Source organism: Cyrtonyx montezumae, unplaced genomic scaffold, assembly GCF_038088225.1.
Source record: "Cyrtonyx montezumae isolate F1298 unplaced genomic scaffold, pur_monq_1.0 scaffold_2, whole genome shotgun sequence".
Taxonomy (NCBI): domain Eukaryota; kingdom Metazoa; phylum Chordata; class Aves; order Galliformes; family Odontophoridae; genus Cyrtonyx; species Cyrtonyx montezumae.
This window is the reverse complement of record NW_027071936.1, coordinates 27,040,244-27,055,046: the sequence shown is the minus strand read 5'-3', so window position 1 is coordinate 27,055,046 and position 14,803 is coordinate 27,040,244. Positions and strand designations below refer to the sequence as shown.

Below are 14,803 nucleotides of genomic sequence, written 5' to 3'. Positions count from 1 at the left end.
ATTGTTCAGAGAGCATAAAAAAGAGAAATGTGTTCAAAAGTTGTGTTGGGTTTTACAAGTGCATGGGACAGAGTATGCAATTCTGTCGTTACCTGACCATTAAGGAAATATTAGCAACTTAACTGTGCTACATCAGCAGTAACTGGCCAGCTCCACAATTTCTCTTTTCTCCCGAAGCAAAAAGATCATTGGACACGAAATAAGCATTCACAGGACTATAAAGTGCCACAGTGAAAAACCCCTCCATACAGCAACTAGATATATTTGTAGAAGCATGAAATGACTAATCCCACAATCAGACCAAGGAAACCGAATAAAATCTGGTCTGTGTATAACAAACAGTGGCTTCTTGTTTATGCCCAGCCTTTCCTGTTGTCGGAATGGAATGGCTCTTTATCTTATCCTTCCCAAAGCTCTTTAAGCTCTTGCTCCCACGTTCTCCTCCTTTTGCCAATCCTCAGCACTGCAGCTTGGAAGCAAAACTCAACACCCTACCACGGTTTCCAACGCCAGTTCAGGGTCTGCTGAGGATGAAGAGAATGAAGGGCTGCAAGCACATTTGGTGAGCAGACAGTGCAGCACTGGCACAGCATTACAGAATCACAGAATATCCTCTGTTGGAAGGAACCCACAAGGATCACAATGTTCAACTCCTGTTTCCACACAGGACCACCGAAAAAACCACCCATATTTCAGGCATACTGCTGTGACCACTGTCCTGGAGAGCCTGTTCCATGCCCACCATCCTCTGGTGAAGAACCTTTCCCTAACCTCTGACCCTCCCTTCCCCTGACACAGCTCCATAGTGTTCCCTCAGCCTCTTCTGTGCTGGGCTGAACAAAACCAGGGACCTCAGCTGTTCCTCATACATCTTGCCCTCCTTCATCATCTTCATAGTCCTCCTTTGGACACTGTTTAATAGTTTTATGTTTCTTATGTTGTTGTGCACTAACCTGAACACAGTGTTCAAGGTTGCACCAGTGCACAGCAGAGCAAAGCAGGACAATTGCTACCCTTATCTGGGTAGAATATAATTCCTCAAGAGAAGCCACATCAATGAAACCAGAAAGCCAAGGTAAAAAGTTGTTTGTGTGACCGTGCAGAGGTCCTACATCTAAAAGCAAGACACAGTGGTGCTGTGAGCAGAAAACCTCTACTGCTAACAGAGGCCAAGCTCCTGCCATTCTCCAGTCTCAGGCCTTCATCTGCTCCAGTAATGAACACCTCTGCAAAAATAGCTGTAGATTAGAAAAGGAATTAACCTCCAGGCAAAGGAGAAGCATAATTAAACAGTGAACTAACAGAAAACGGAGGGGAAGTACAGGTTAAAAAAAAAATAAAAGACAAGAAAAGACAAAACAGCTGCATGGACTTGATTCCAATTTCCCCTCTTTGTAGGTCACTTTACTCAATGTAATTTCCTTTCTATATTTGGGCAAGTTTGTTACTGATGAACTGTCCATTAACAGAAGGGGTTTTGTTGCTTTCCACTTGCTCATACGTTTTTTTAATGCTTTGCATTATGAGTCCTCCATCAAAAAAGCAAAACAGATTTAAATTAGACTTTGGGAGTATGCCATTTCATAAACTTCTCCCCAAAGAGCTTCAGCTAATTAAACAAATGATTGCAAAATACTCACAGTGTCAACCCTGTCAGCTTATATGCAAAATATCTACTCCAAGCTGCAGTTATTTAACCAAACACAATGTGGATGAGCAATGTGCTTTAAAGATAAGCACAAGCCACTGGCCATAAGGGGGCACACACTCTGTAAAACCACAGGTGGATTACGGAGGCGAGGACTTTGGACATCCCAGCCCAGGGCCTTGGGAGTCAGCATGCACAGCTGCCTCAGTCTGTCTGAAAGGGACAGGAGCAGAAGTTACACGGGGGGTCAGCTTGACAAGGAGACTTCGACAGACTGAAAAACATCAGCGATTTGTGGCTCTCTCAACATTTCAGCAGAGTTCTGTATCACCGCCAAGTGAGCAGGTGAGGAGCAGTTCAGGATTCTCAAGGAGAATTCTAGAATTTTGTTAAACTGCAGCAACTCGGTGTGAAAGCTGGGAAGAAGAGAGTCAGTAGGAATGGCTGCTGAGGGTAGGAAAGCAGGAAGGTAAGTGTTGTGTTATTACCATGTGCATAATTGCTGGAGATAACAGTTCATTTACTCCAGCAGCTGAAATTTCCAACTGTCCTAAGCTAAAGGATTGGAGAAGGGCTATTTTAAACCTCTATACCTATTATGTATAACACAACACAGGCATTTAATCCTTCCCTTTCCGGCTCATCTAGCTTTCCACCACACCCAGCTGTGTGGTCTGCTCAACAAGCCCTCTGCACTCACCCTCTCCCAGACCCTGCAGCCTGCCTTTACCTCTCCCACTGGCCCCATCTCCAGTACATGTCCTGGTAACATGTCACCCCAGACAGGCCAGTTCTCCTTACATCTCTGTGTCTCAGTGTTCCTTCTATTTTCAGCACATGCTTCCTTTCCCTGAGAGCTTCTGCAAGGTCTTTTATCCAAATATCTCCTCCTCACCTGCAGCGATGTTCCAACTTCTGCTTCCTCTCCCAAATCCTCTCTGAATACAAAGTAATCTCTTTATCCATCCCATTTCCTTTTTTACAGCACAAATTTCCAGCATGAATTACCCACTGCCTCCCAGTGCTGACTTCTACTTTCCTTCCCATCTCTCCACCTACTCTCCTCTCCATATTTACTTTCCAAGCAAGTGAAACTTTCCAAGTCAGGAACCTTTCTATGATCAGGTGTGCACAATGAGGTATAACGTGAATAATAACAGCCTTACTAGCAATATGCAATATTAACTTTACTGAAGCCCTGCTATGGGTCATAGAATCTACTGTACAAGGTTGGAGCAAAAAAGTGCTGTGTCTGTGGTCACCCAAAATGCTCCCAAGGACGCTGTTCTTGTTGCATCAGCTACGTGCACAGCTCATGCTGCAGGGTATGTGAGCACTCAGACAGGATCCTACCCATCAGCCCTCTTTGCCTGGCTGTTTCATGCCTTGGCAGCATTACTAATGAGAAAGCAGTTTGGAAAGTGGAAACTTGGTTCAGAACATTCCCTTAGGAAGAATGCCAAGATCCTTCCTTGTTTATTTTAGTTGTTTTGTAAACACTTTGATAATATTCATCAATACAGTCTGCATAGCATATTTTTAAAATACCCAGCATGGACATTATTACCTTCTTTGTGGCTCTGGCCTTTTCTTTGATACCACACACTGAAGCAAATGCATTATGCTGCCGTTTTACTCTACGTGTTGTTCTGTGTACTACTTGATTGTAGGCTCTTAGTGAATCAACCTAACATTAAATGAATCCGAGGGTACCTAAATCACATAATAGACGCCAGCACTGGAAACGGTCAGGAAACAGGGATTAAGGATAAATGTTCAGTTTACATGATCAAAACACATTAAGGCATGAAAAATACTGAGAAATTCTTCACTGAACATGTCTGGTAATAGCATTTGGTTTGCTTCTGCCAAGTTTTCTCTTAGCCGGGCTGGTTCCAGATCCCTACTGCTAAGCAAATTAGAACTTCAGTAAATAAATTCTGTCAATTGTTGGGTTTTCTCACATTTTCTCTCGAATTCGCAAATTCAAGCTTAATTTAAGTCTTCAAGTGTGACCTACAATCTATGGAGTCTCTAATCAAAATGGTGCATTAACTTCAGTTTTTTTCCCCCTAACTTCATCAACATAAAGAACCTAGCTTGCATAGTTATTATCACAAGATATTAACATAATGTACCTTTTCCTTAGCAACAGCTATAGTATCAGGGGAATGAAGCCCATAATACTGCAGCTTGATCTAGAAGCACAATAAAATATAAATAAGCTTGTTACACTTCAGTGGCACACAAGATTCCACTGCAAAGGGCCTTCATGAATTTAGAAACCTCATCTTCTTTCTACTCTCAAACACAGATTTTGTAAAGGAAGATTTATGAACACACATTTCCTTTTATTCCAGAAAATGAAATGTAATTGTTTACTCAGTATTATTTTGCTGCATGTCTACTACTAAATTTGTGGGCATAATAGAGGCACATGCACATGCACACATATCTGTGCAAAGCAGCATTCTTAATGAAATGAAGACAAAACCAGGACATAGAGAAAAACAGCAAATCTAAAGGAGAGACTACTAGGATAGAACCCATAATTGTGGTCATTTTTTAATGAACAAAGCACAACCAATTTTCCTGAGGAAAAATAAAGCTGCAATGAAGCAAAGGACATACTTGCTACAGATTAGCATACTTAATCTAGAGACGTCCATTCCTAAGACTCCCAGAGTACCACACCACCAAAAGGAAAAAGGTGAGAGCCTGTTTGGCCCTCAGGCCACACCCATATGAGAGGAGGATTTCATGCAAACTAATTTCCTTAGGTGAAGGCTGATATGTCTGGCTGCACTAAGAGTATTGCCTAAACGTAGAGCTCACATATAAAGGTGTCCTCAGCTGGGTATGGGCAAAGTCTTCTCCTTGCCCCATGTCCATCTGGTTCTCTCCATCCCTTGCAGCTTCTTGGCCAACAGCCCCATGGGCTGGATTGTAACCTCATGTCCCTTGGACCTCTTAAGTCTTATAATTCATTTTACCAACCAAAATCTCTCTTCTCAAAGGCACTTATTTTAAATACCGCTTCCTGAGAGTTTTCAGGGAGAATGAACTCCACTGAGCAATAACAAACTATTAGGATCTAGAAGATAGCAGGTCTTGTCTTCTGAGCAAGTATCACAGTTATCAAGCCAAATTTACTTGGCTGAAAAGCTTAAACAACAAGGCCTCTTAAGAGAAAGCCAAGTCACAATCTTAACAACAAGGCTTCATAATGTTTATCTGTTAATCTGTATTTAGTATGCATTTATTAAGACTGAGATTTCCAAAAGAGCTTTTCAGGAGCTGGGTGCCCAATTCATTGGAATAAATTTCCTTCTGAACAGATTGTAAAACATCACTAGAATTCACTTGTACAGAACAATATAAAAAGGGAAGAATAAAAATTCAACAATTCGCCTTCAGGACATTCAAGGGCTGAACTGGACTCTCAAATGGAACATGTTAGAAGGAACTGGACAACCAATTGTGTTCTGGAAATATTTGTTTTTTCCAAAAATTTCTGATTCAACTCCAAATGATTTCAAGTGCCAAATGTTATAAAAAACCACTACTGTTTACCAACAGAAAATCCCACTGCATAGCTGCGTGAAGAGCCACCATTTGAACACAAAAACTCTTTGATCTTTTCACTCAATGCTGTCAACAGCATGTGTGAACCTAACATGATTTGCCTATATGGAAAATTGGTTGACCTTCTAGAGATGCCCAGCATGAGTCTGATGATATTCAGTGAGATTACATCAAACTTGATAACAAAGGATAAGGTACTTCTATGTTTTACTGGAAGGCAGCCAGACCACACTAGAATAGCCCATGTCTTTTAACAGATGACTTTTCTAACTTATCTCATATTCGTATCTAGGTGGCACAGCCACAGGGTCACTTTGGATCATTTTGTCAACTAATCTACTGCCAACAAATCCAGTGGGACATAATTTATAATAAGGACTGAACATTTTTTTTCCTGACCTAACTCCATACCATTTTATTGAAATTTACCCCAAACTTATATTTCTCGTATTTCTTTTGCAAAGGCAAAAAGATCTTCCAAGGGACACTGTGAATCTTCTAGCATCTTTTGCTAGTGACTAAAAACTCTCATATAACAGCAACAGAAAACAAAAAACAGAAAAAAAAATCATTTGCTAGTATAATATGCTATAGATGTAACACAATATTCCACCACTTGAAATATGTTAGCATAATACCATTCAGAAATCCAAGTTACAAGTCCAGGAAGCATTAATATTTTGTTAGGTAAACAAACCATTCATTATCTAGTCCAAAAATAATTTCTTTCTGGCAATGGAAAACTCTACTAGACACTAAGAAGTCAACTGCTACTATAAATAGCGTTAACTGGGTAATTTTTCACCCAGATTTATACTTGATGAAGAAAAAAACAAACACTAATTCTTGTAGCTGCAATGGAATAAAATCTGTTTTCTTATTTAGTGACTGTACCAAAGTACTGTCAAGTGCTCACTAGAAGTGATTTTCTAACTGTATTGATAATAAACTGTCTTTCCAGATTCAGAATTATCAATTTGTTCACCCCTAGAGTTCTCCACCTCTCAAAAGAAAGCTGTATATTAAAAAGTCCTTAAGATGTATAAAAGGCCTTTCATAATGAGACCCCACATCTCTCTGATCCTTTGAATTTCAACTTTTTATTAATATCCATAGGTCCTGCCCAGAACAATCCCCGTGATCCCCTCCTTAGTTCTTCAAATGATGATGACATACTTCATCATGTAAGTTATGGAGCACTCAAATAGGCATCACATGACGTAAGAAGCAGGACCTGGCAAACAATGCAAACAGAGTGACAGATACAGCCTTTCCTGGGCTACACTCTTCAACAGTGGCAACAAGTTCCTGTAGGAAGCGTAATCTCACATTGCACAATTTTTAGCACATCTGAATAGGTAAAATGAAGGCCAATTATGCCTCTCAATCAAACCACTACAGATTGATATTATTCCCTTCTAAATAGACACATGGCTTTGGAAATTGGTGGACCTGAAATTTGATCTCTTCTATGATTTATTTGCTATCTTCTCTCATTACACAAATATAAATATAACAGGCATTTTTTCCGTGGCCCTGAAGTGATCCAGAATTAATACCAGATGACAAAAAGGACCGTGTACAGGGAGGGGAAAAGTTACAGTAAAAGCTCCTTCCCATTAATGGGGCCATTCATTCATACGGCCACTATTCCACAGGGAAACTGGACATAAATTATGAATTTGACATCTAGTTATAGACGATTATATCTGACATAATGAAGTTATAATGGAAGGAGTTTGCACATTGTTTGGTTATTAAGTGCCCATTTCTTGTCCCTGCACCAGGTGCAATGGTGATAGGCCATACAAATCATCCAGAAGAAATGCCAAAATGGGCTCCCTTACTGATAAAACACCACACATGTTTATTAATTTAACAGCTTGTCTTATGTCTCCCCCATCTGCTCATTTAAAACAGTTATTTGCCCTATAAATATTTCAGAAAAAGAAGTGTAGCCAAAAATTAGTCTGGCAGAAAATGAAAAAAAAAAAGTTTGAGAGGAGTCTCATGCTGTATGCAGCGTTGCATTCATTTTCCACAATGAATTAGTTCAACAGTTTTTTCTCAAGCTAGTAATAGGACATTCACTTTGGATTAGTGATGCTTGAGGGTGTACTGCCACGGCTGGCTCTGCTTTCCAGCTGTTGCCACTGCTGGGCAGGTGAGAACCTCCCCCACTGATGGTGAGTGGCATGACTCAGTACACTGGAAAATGAAACCCACTGTCAAATGAATCTCCCTGGTAGGCATCTCTGTCTACTTTGAGCATATCAGGTTGTACTGTACCTTAAAATAGCCGTAAAAAAGAAATAACTTGAGGCATCTTTAGAAAAGCTGCTATGCAAGGAGGCAGCTAGCTGGTTAAAAAAAAAAAGAAGAAGTTAAAATGCATTTTTTTTTCTTTTTTTTTTTTAAGATTTGTAGGAATAACGTAAAAGGTGTTAAACATCACTCACATTCCGTCTTCCCTTCAATTCCTTAAATATTTTCAAGTGTAAATACTTTGAACAGTTCCCACCAGCATACGTGTTTTAGCACTCCTCCTTGAGAGACTTTGTTAGCTCTGACTTTCTGCTGGAGAGAACGCTGTTATCTTATAAATAAACAGTAATGCCCTGAGGTCCTCCTTTGCAATGAAAACACACATTCCAAAGAAATAAGAGCAACAGTTCAACACCAGAGTAAAACAAAATCGGTGAACAGCATGCAATTAACTTTCTCTGACTATGGATTAGCTACAGGACATAAAGAGGACCTTGCTGATCATAACAAGCCAACAGGAGGACTCTTGGCTTGCTGCAAGATTTCCAGAAGCTCTGACCACTCTGGGTATGATACCAGTTATTATCACTCACGGAACCTAAGTGAGGAATTTATAAATATGGAGCACGGCTTATGTTCAAAGCAGCTGCCTGCTTCAGGGAAATCAGAATATCCCAGGAAGATGGATGTTTCCGAACAAATCTGAACCGTGACAACAGATTCTTGAAGAGCTGAGGATAAGACTGGGAAAAGCATCATATACTGCTATCAGAGCTCACTCTCCATTATTTTCACAACCCTCTGTCACCACTCTGAGCTGTTTGAAGACTCATCTCGAGTGCAGAAGCGGAGGCCTTTGAGTGAACAGCCCATTTCGACGAAAAGTTGAGTTCAAATGAAAAATAAATAATCCAACTAATGATTCTATACAGATGTCTTCAAGGTAAAGCAGCTGAAAACTCACTGCACATGCAATGTCCACAGCCATGGTCAAACCTTTCCAATGACAGTCGATTTATAGTGAGCTTAATGTCAATGATCACCTTCAAATCAACAATTACCTCTGTGCCTCATAGGCTCTACTTTCCTGAAAAGCAATGTGGGAGAGATCAGGTGAGAAAATTCTGCTTATGATTCTCTTGCTTGTTACAATCAATGAGTGTTTACTCTCCAGTTCGGAAGGAATGAGGTGCTCTGGTGGCATGTATACAGCAGTTGTAAAGGAAAAGATCCAAGAGCAGTCATTGTTGGAGAAAAGGCTGAGCAACAGCAAAGAAAATAACAGGAGAGAGACAGAAGGAAGAGCAGGACATCATATATCAACCCAGCATTGGATGGGGACAAGGGAGTAAGTTTCCAGGCATAGGAGACCCTGACCACCATCCAGTGCATGGTCCTGTCTTGACTCTAAAGTGGTGAAACAGCCTCTCACCTAGACACTTCCTCCTGAAGCATGGCACTAAAGTAATTTTGCCTTAAGAATCTGAAAAAAACATTGCTGTAACTAACCCTAAAGGGGAGAAGTAGTGTAATTACAAGTGGGACCTGGAAGAAAAGCAGAGGGACACCATAAAGGACTCACAAGCTAAGTAAATTAAGGTGACTTGAGCTGAAATGAAAAAATCCTGGAAGAAATTAGGAGGTATCTGGCCATCATCAACTCTGAGCAGAGACATCCAAACAGTGCATCTCACCAGTGGCCCTGAAAATGGGAGAGGGAGGCAGGACAGTGGGTGTTTCAGGGCCTGGTGAGCATGAAACACGCAGCTCTGTTTGTCAGCTTGAATTATCACAGGAAGCACCACAGGGCCTCACTACGCTGTGTCCCCCTTTCTGGGTCTGGGAAGGAGTGCTGGGCTGTGCAACCAGCCCTGCCAGTAACCGTCTGTCACATCCTCCCGCATAATCTGCAAAGCCAGTGACCCTCTCCAGGACCTTTGGGAGGATGGAAAAAAAGGCCCAGATTGTGTGCATCCAAAAACCCAATCTATTTTTGGTAAAAAGATTTTGCAGTGCTTCTGATGCTCAGGAACAACTGACTATTCCTCAGACTTTGCAAAAGTAATGAGGAAGAAAAATGATAAAGTGGGCCCAGCTTTTGAGGGAAGGATGCATAAAGGGGCACACCACTGAGCTGGAGAGGAAAGAGAAAAAGCAGCAAAACCTCTGCTTGTTTCCCTGATACCAAACCCTAAAGGATTTCCTATAGGAAGAGATTCTGTGCCTAAGAAGGCTGAACTGAGATTTACAGGAAAACAATACCTGTGCCCAAACTGGAACCAGAACAATCTCCTTGCTTGGGAAATATGCATGGAAGGGGGTGAGAACCTCTCATCCCTCCTTTATTTGCTATATATTTGTAGCGCTGGGGACCAATACATGGTTTTGCTAATAATTTCATGTTTTGGAAACACACTGATTCCAAGTGTATCGATCTCCAGGACGACTATTCCCTTTGAGCTTTGACTTTGAAGGAAACCTTTGCAAAATGCTAGCTCAACGGGGGAGGAAAGCTTCTTGGACTGCCTAGCTGTAAAAGCCAGGCATATATTTCATGTTCAATAGGAATCCACATATACACTCATATCTGCTTCAGTAAAGCTTTATAAACAATTTTAGTGTGTGGATTCAGTAAGTTTAATTCACTCTATCTACTGTATTTTAGTATGTGGCGGAAACTGAGTCCAAATGCTAAATTTAATTTACTGCTACGTATGATAATTCCATCAAATTCCTTACTAAGGCAGTGTATCAGAATAACCCTTATCTGTGAAATTCCTCGCTATTGTCAGTAACCAATGATCCATTTTTTAAACACAGATTTAATTCTCAGCCTATGAGATCACAAGTATGGGTATTATAAAGGGTTTGCTGCCCTAGTACAATGATTGACATCTACAGCTCAGTAAGTCAGGTCTGCCCAAGTGATAGAAAGGCTCTTGGAATACTATTGGCTAATAGCTACCCATAGAAAACAGGGAACAGAGCTCACTAATGTATATTCCTTTTCTTTGTACACTAGCCTCAAAATGGGAAACTTAAGAGCTTGGAGCACAGCCCTGTGGAAAAGGGACCTGGGCATTCCTGTTGATGATGAGTTGGATCTGAGACAGCAGTGTAACCTATAGCCAAAAGGTGTCCTGTAGTGCACCACACCCAGCACTGCTATCAGGCAAGGGAGGGGTTGTTTCACTCTGCTCTGTGCTGTGCAGCCTCACCTCTAGCACCGGGTGCAGGTTTGGGTGCCACAATACAAGAAAGACAAAAAAAATCTATTAGGGATCATCCAAAGGAGGGCTATGAAGACGATTCTGTGATTTCAAAATCTAGCCATCAGTCCTAGCTCGCATCACCATTGGGACCATGCATGATGAAGTACACAACTGCCACTTTGGCAACACCATGCCATTTTATTTATATTCAGTGGTCCAAGGTCTTATCTACCCCTGGAATCATTCGGCATACAGACAGTGTAAACAATTGTGCAAAAATAATGCATCTGAATCATCACACTGAGAGGAAGTATAAAAATAAAGGTTAATACTGCTTCATATATGGAACTAATTTGAAAATACTCTCAAATTAAAATGGGTGTGGGTAAAAATCAGTATCTTGTTTCAAATGCTGATACAGCACCTTATTTCTATTAAGTGATTTACGGTGTCATTACTGCATTGCTACACAGAGCAGTGGCTCAGAGTAATTACCCTGTAATGTATGATGACACTAATGTACTAGTAAACTACTGGAGTTTATACTCTATTCAGTACAGGCATCAGGACTCTGAAAGGCAGGTAAAAATGCATTGCATGCATAAACAATGTGGGTAAATGTCACCAGCGATAAAATTTTTAAAAAGGAGAAGGAAGAAGCAGTTACAAATAAATCTGTCAGCTGAGAATTGCAACTGCACAGACCCGCAGCAGCACTAAATCTGTATCATTCTTAATACAGATAGGAAAGATGTTTTTATATCCCTAACCTGGCTCAATTTCCATTTATTATAATTAAAACTGTAAGGTGGCTATCACCTATGTTCTTTTAGTCACATTAAGTGCAACACTAACGGGTAACTGGTGTTCAGCTCAGTGCTTGGGAGAACATAGAAGGGAAATGAAGGGCATCAAAGCAACTAAAGCATTTAGTAGTTTATGTTCATTGTTATAACCTGACTGTCTGAATTTAAAGTCCCAGCTATTGAAATTGTGAAGAATCAACAACAGCTTCGGGACAGAGGTTGTTCTGCCCTCTTTTTTTTTTTTAAATACACCTTGTGGTTATGGGATAAAGCTTGAAACATAATCCGAGTGTGTCCCATGGTGTCAGAAAACGTAGCCCAAAAAAGCCACCTCATAACTGCTACATACTTAGGAAAAAAAAAAATCATGATTTTTAGAACACCCTAATGGATTTTGGGCACTGAGGCTGGAAATGAGGAAGCATATGCATAGCTAGATGTACATGTCCCAGGGCCAAAGGAAAGCCTTGCTCTTCCCCAGGAGACAGTACCAATTACCATATTTTTAACACCCCCTCAGATACCAGCTAATGGATGGGCTGCCTCCCTGGTCCTCTCCCATGAAATTACACAAGGGATTCAAGTCCTTCTACCAGCATGTGGCACCAGTAATATAATTCCTTCCACACTAAGCAGTCCTTTCTTTAAAATGTCTCAGCTGGGGGCTGGATGGCCCAGTGGAAGCAGTTAATGCAGCAGTTTATGTTGAACAAACTCCATTTTACCTTCTCTGCAAGTGGTGCAGCTGTTCTGCCTGACACACTTTGCCCTGCTCCTGGTGGAAGTGGCATTCATCTTGCACAGGTAGCTATGCCCTCCCAGATGGCAATCACTGAAGATTTTTGATAGTCTTTAGCTCTTTTGCCTTGGAGAAAGTAAGGCACAGCATCATCTTTGCTGCTGTTTCATTATCCTTGCTGTTTCATTCCATATAGGCTGCTTCAGACCCCATGACAAAGACATACATTGACTTACTCTAATTTAGTTCTGAATCATCACATTCAACATCAAAGAAAGATTTGGGTGAGAAGGTGCTGAAATTCCTACCTGTTTCAGCTTTGTTGGAGTGCTTTGCTAAGAAATCTACTCCTGACTGGCAAATTTTATTATAAACCTTGAGGTTTTCAAGTAGCTTAGAAGTTGATGATCTCATATGTGTCAAATCTCATCTTTGGATGCACCCCACCCAAAAATTAATGGAAGCTGTAGACTGCCAGGAAACTGTACGTAATTGATCCAACTCACAACAAGCCTAGCTTTGGAGACAGCACCGTGAACATCTCTACTACAGAGGCATCCGCTACTGTACAGATCATAGTTCTACCTCACAGAGATGCAAGATGAACTACCAATGAATAATTGTGTTGAGGCTGGTTTTGTACAGCAAGTCAATTCCTTCGTTTTCATTACTGCATCAGCTGAGAAAACACACATTCACACTTACAAAGGGAAACAAACATTTACTTGATCAAGTTACAGATCAAGACGCATGGATGGTGATGGAAAAGCTCACTCGAACTTAAGACAGCCTTTCATGCCAAGCACATTAACGGTACGCTTTCATTTAGTCTACAAAGTCCTTCGGCTATTGGAGGTGTAGGGATGTGTTTGCAGTTGCAGCTGCAATTCACTGACACAAAGGTTGTTCTGTCTCTGAGAATATTAGAAATGCATGAAGAAGTGAAATTTAGAGGACAGATTTATTCATATTACGTAACAACTGTGGGTCTATCCAGATTAATCTTTCATTGATGTGTTTTTCAACCACGTACTCTTAGAGAAACATATACCCACACTAATGTGCTCTTCGTCTTAGAGTGCTGGGACAGAATGGCATAACCACTGCAGCAAACAAGCTCATACCCTTCCTGCCACTTCAACACATTTTGAAGGGCAGAAGGAAAAACAAACAAGCAATCAAACAAACAAAACCTAATCCCTAGTGTATCTGCCTGCTAGCATGCTTTGGCTGTCATATTTTCCTCCCATTCCTTTCTTCCATAGCACTCCTTGTGTTCGTTGTTCATACACATTCCTGGAGCCAATGAAGAAATCTCTTCATATACTTACTGCTTGACTTGTAGCAGTGTGAGAGCATACCCTGGGTCTGAGCCCATTTCCCCAGGCCATGGGGAAAACAGTGAGGATTCAACAGAGCTAAGTGAAGATCCTCTAAATTAGGCTGAGAAAACAAGGGCTCCCTTTCTTATCACCTTATTTTCACAGTTCAACAGAGGCACATATCTTACCAGGGCTACTCTGGGTTCAGTCCACATTTATCAGTTACTAATTGGGCCACCTAAAACTGGAGTTATCCTCTGGAGTGACCGTGACTACCAGCTTTAAAAAAATCCTTCAGCAATGGCAACATGAATGGAATCCAGGACTGAACCGCTGCAAACCACCTCTGTACTTTCACTCACCTGAAGGCAGCTGAAATGTACTTTTTTGCATCCTGCTACAAGCACCCTTTACCTGTGCACTACAATTAGGAAGGAAATGCAGAAGGCAGAGGGCAAGAGTTAAACGGAACTAGTGGAGAAAGCAATGTGACTTGTGAACAAAATGGTATATTCAAAGCTACATAATGTGGCACGTGGGACACAGTCCTCTCTCACAGAACACTTCCAGAGGAAATAATTTGCTCCTGAGCACTTGGATGAAGCATGCTAACTTTCCTGCAGCTGCTCCATGAACAAATGAATGATATACACTCATGTCTTTGGCCCTTTCACAATGCACGCACATGGAGACTGCACCTCCGACTCACCCTTAGATGGCGGTCGCTCCAGATCCGAATCGAGGTGGATCGGTGGGGCAATATAGGAAACCTGCCCATGGTGAGCCTGCCCTGTGGACAAACAAGTGTTTTAGTTGTGCTGTTTTCTACAGAAATCTATTAGGGTATAATTAACACATAGCTTTTTTGTGACCCAGGACTCGGAACATGTTTGTGAGTATTTTTTCTAACACACATTTTTCATATACGCTAATGTTCAAAATGAATGTTCCATTTTGTGAAGGCAACTACTCAGAAGTTGAAAACACTCCCGTTTCTTCTGTTTTTTTTTTTTTTTCTATGCTGATATAGGTAACTATTCAGACCTGAAGTGATACCTGTTTTACCACTACCATGTACATTTTGCACCATATTCTCTTAAGAGGCCATATGCCACAGAAGACAACCAGTTTCACACAAACCCATTCAATCTGTTAATTTTGCTCTAAGAGGCAAGCAAGTATTTCTGTGTCACAAAAATTTCTGAAGGAAGTATGGTATGAAGTAC

At 41.0% G+C, this 14,803-nt stretch overlaps 1 protein-coding gene across 1 annotated transcript in view; it reads right to left on the bottom strand.

The window, feature by feature from the left end:
* Nucleotides 1–14,803, bottom strand: part of ADGRL3 (adhesion G protein-coupled receptor L3) — a 287,009-nt gene that overhangs the window by 117,957 nt on the left and 154,249 nt on the right. Inside the window, exon 5 of the mRNA XM_065736696.1 lies at nucleotides 14,287–14,367. Within this exon, the coding sequence (XP_065592768.1) occupies nucleotides 14,287–14,367 (81 nt within the window). The remainder of the gene's footprint in view (nucleotides 1–14,286; nucleotides 14,368–14,803) is intronic.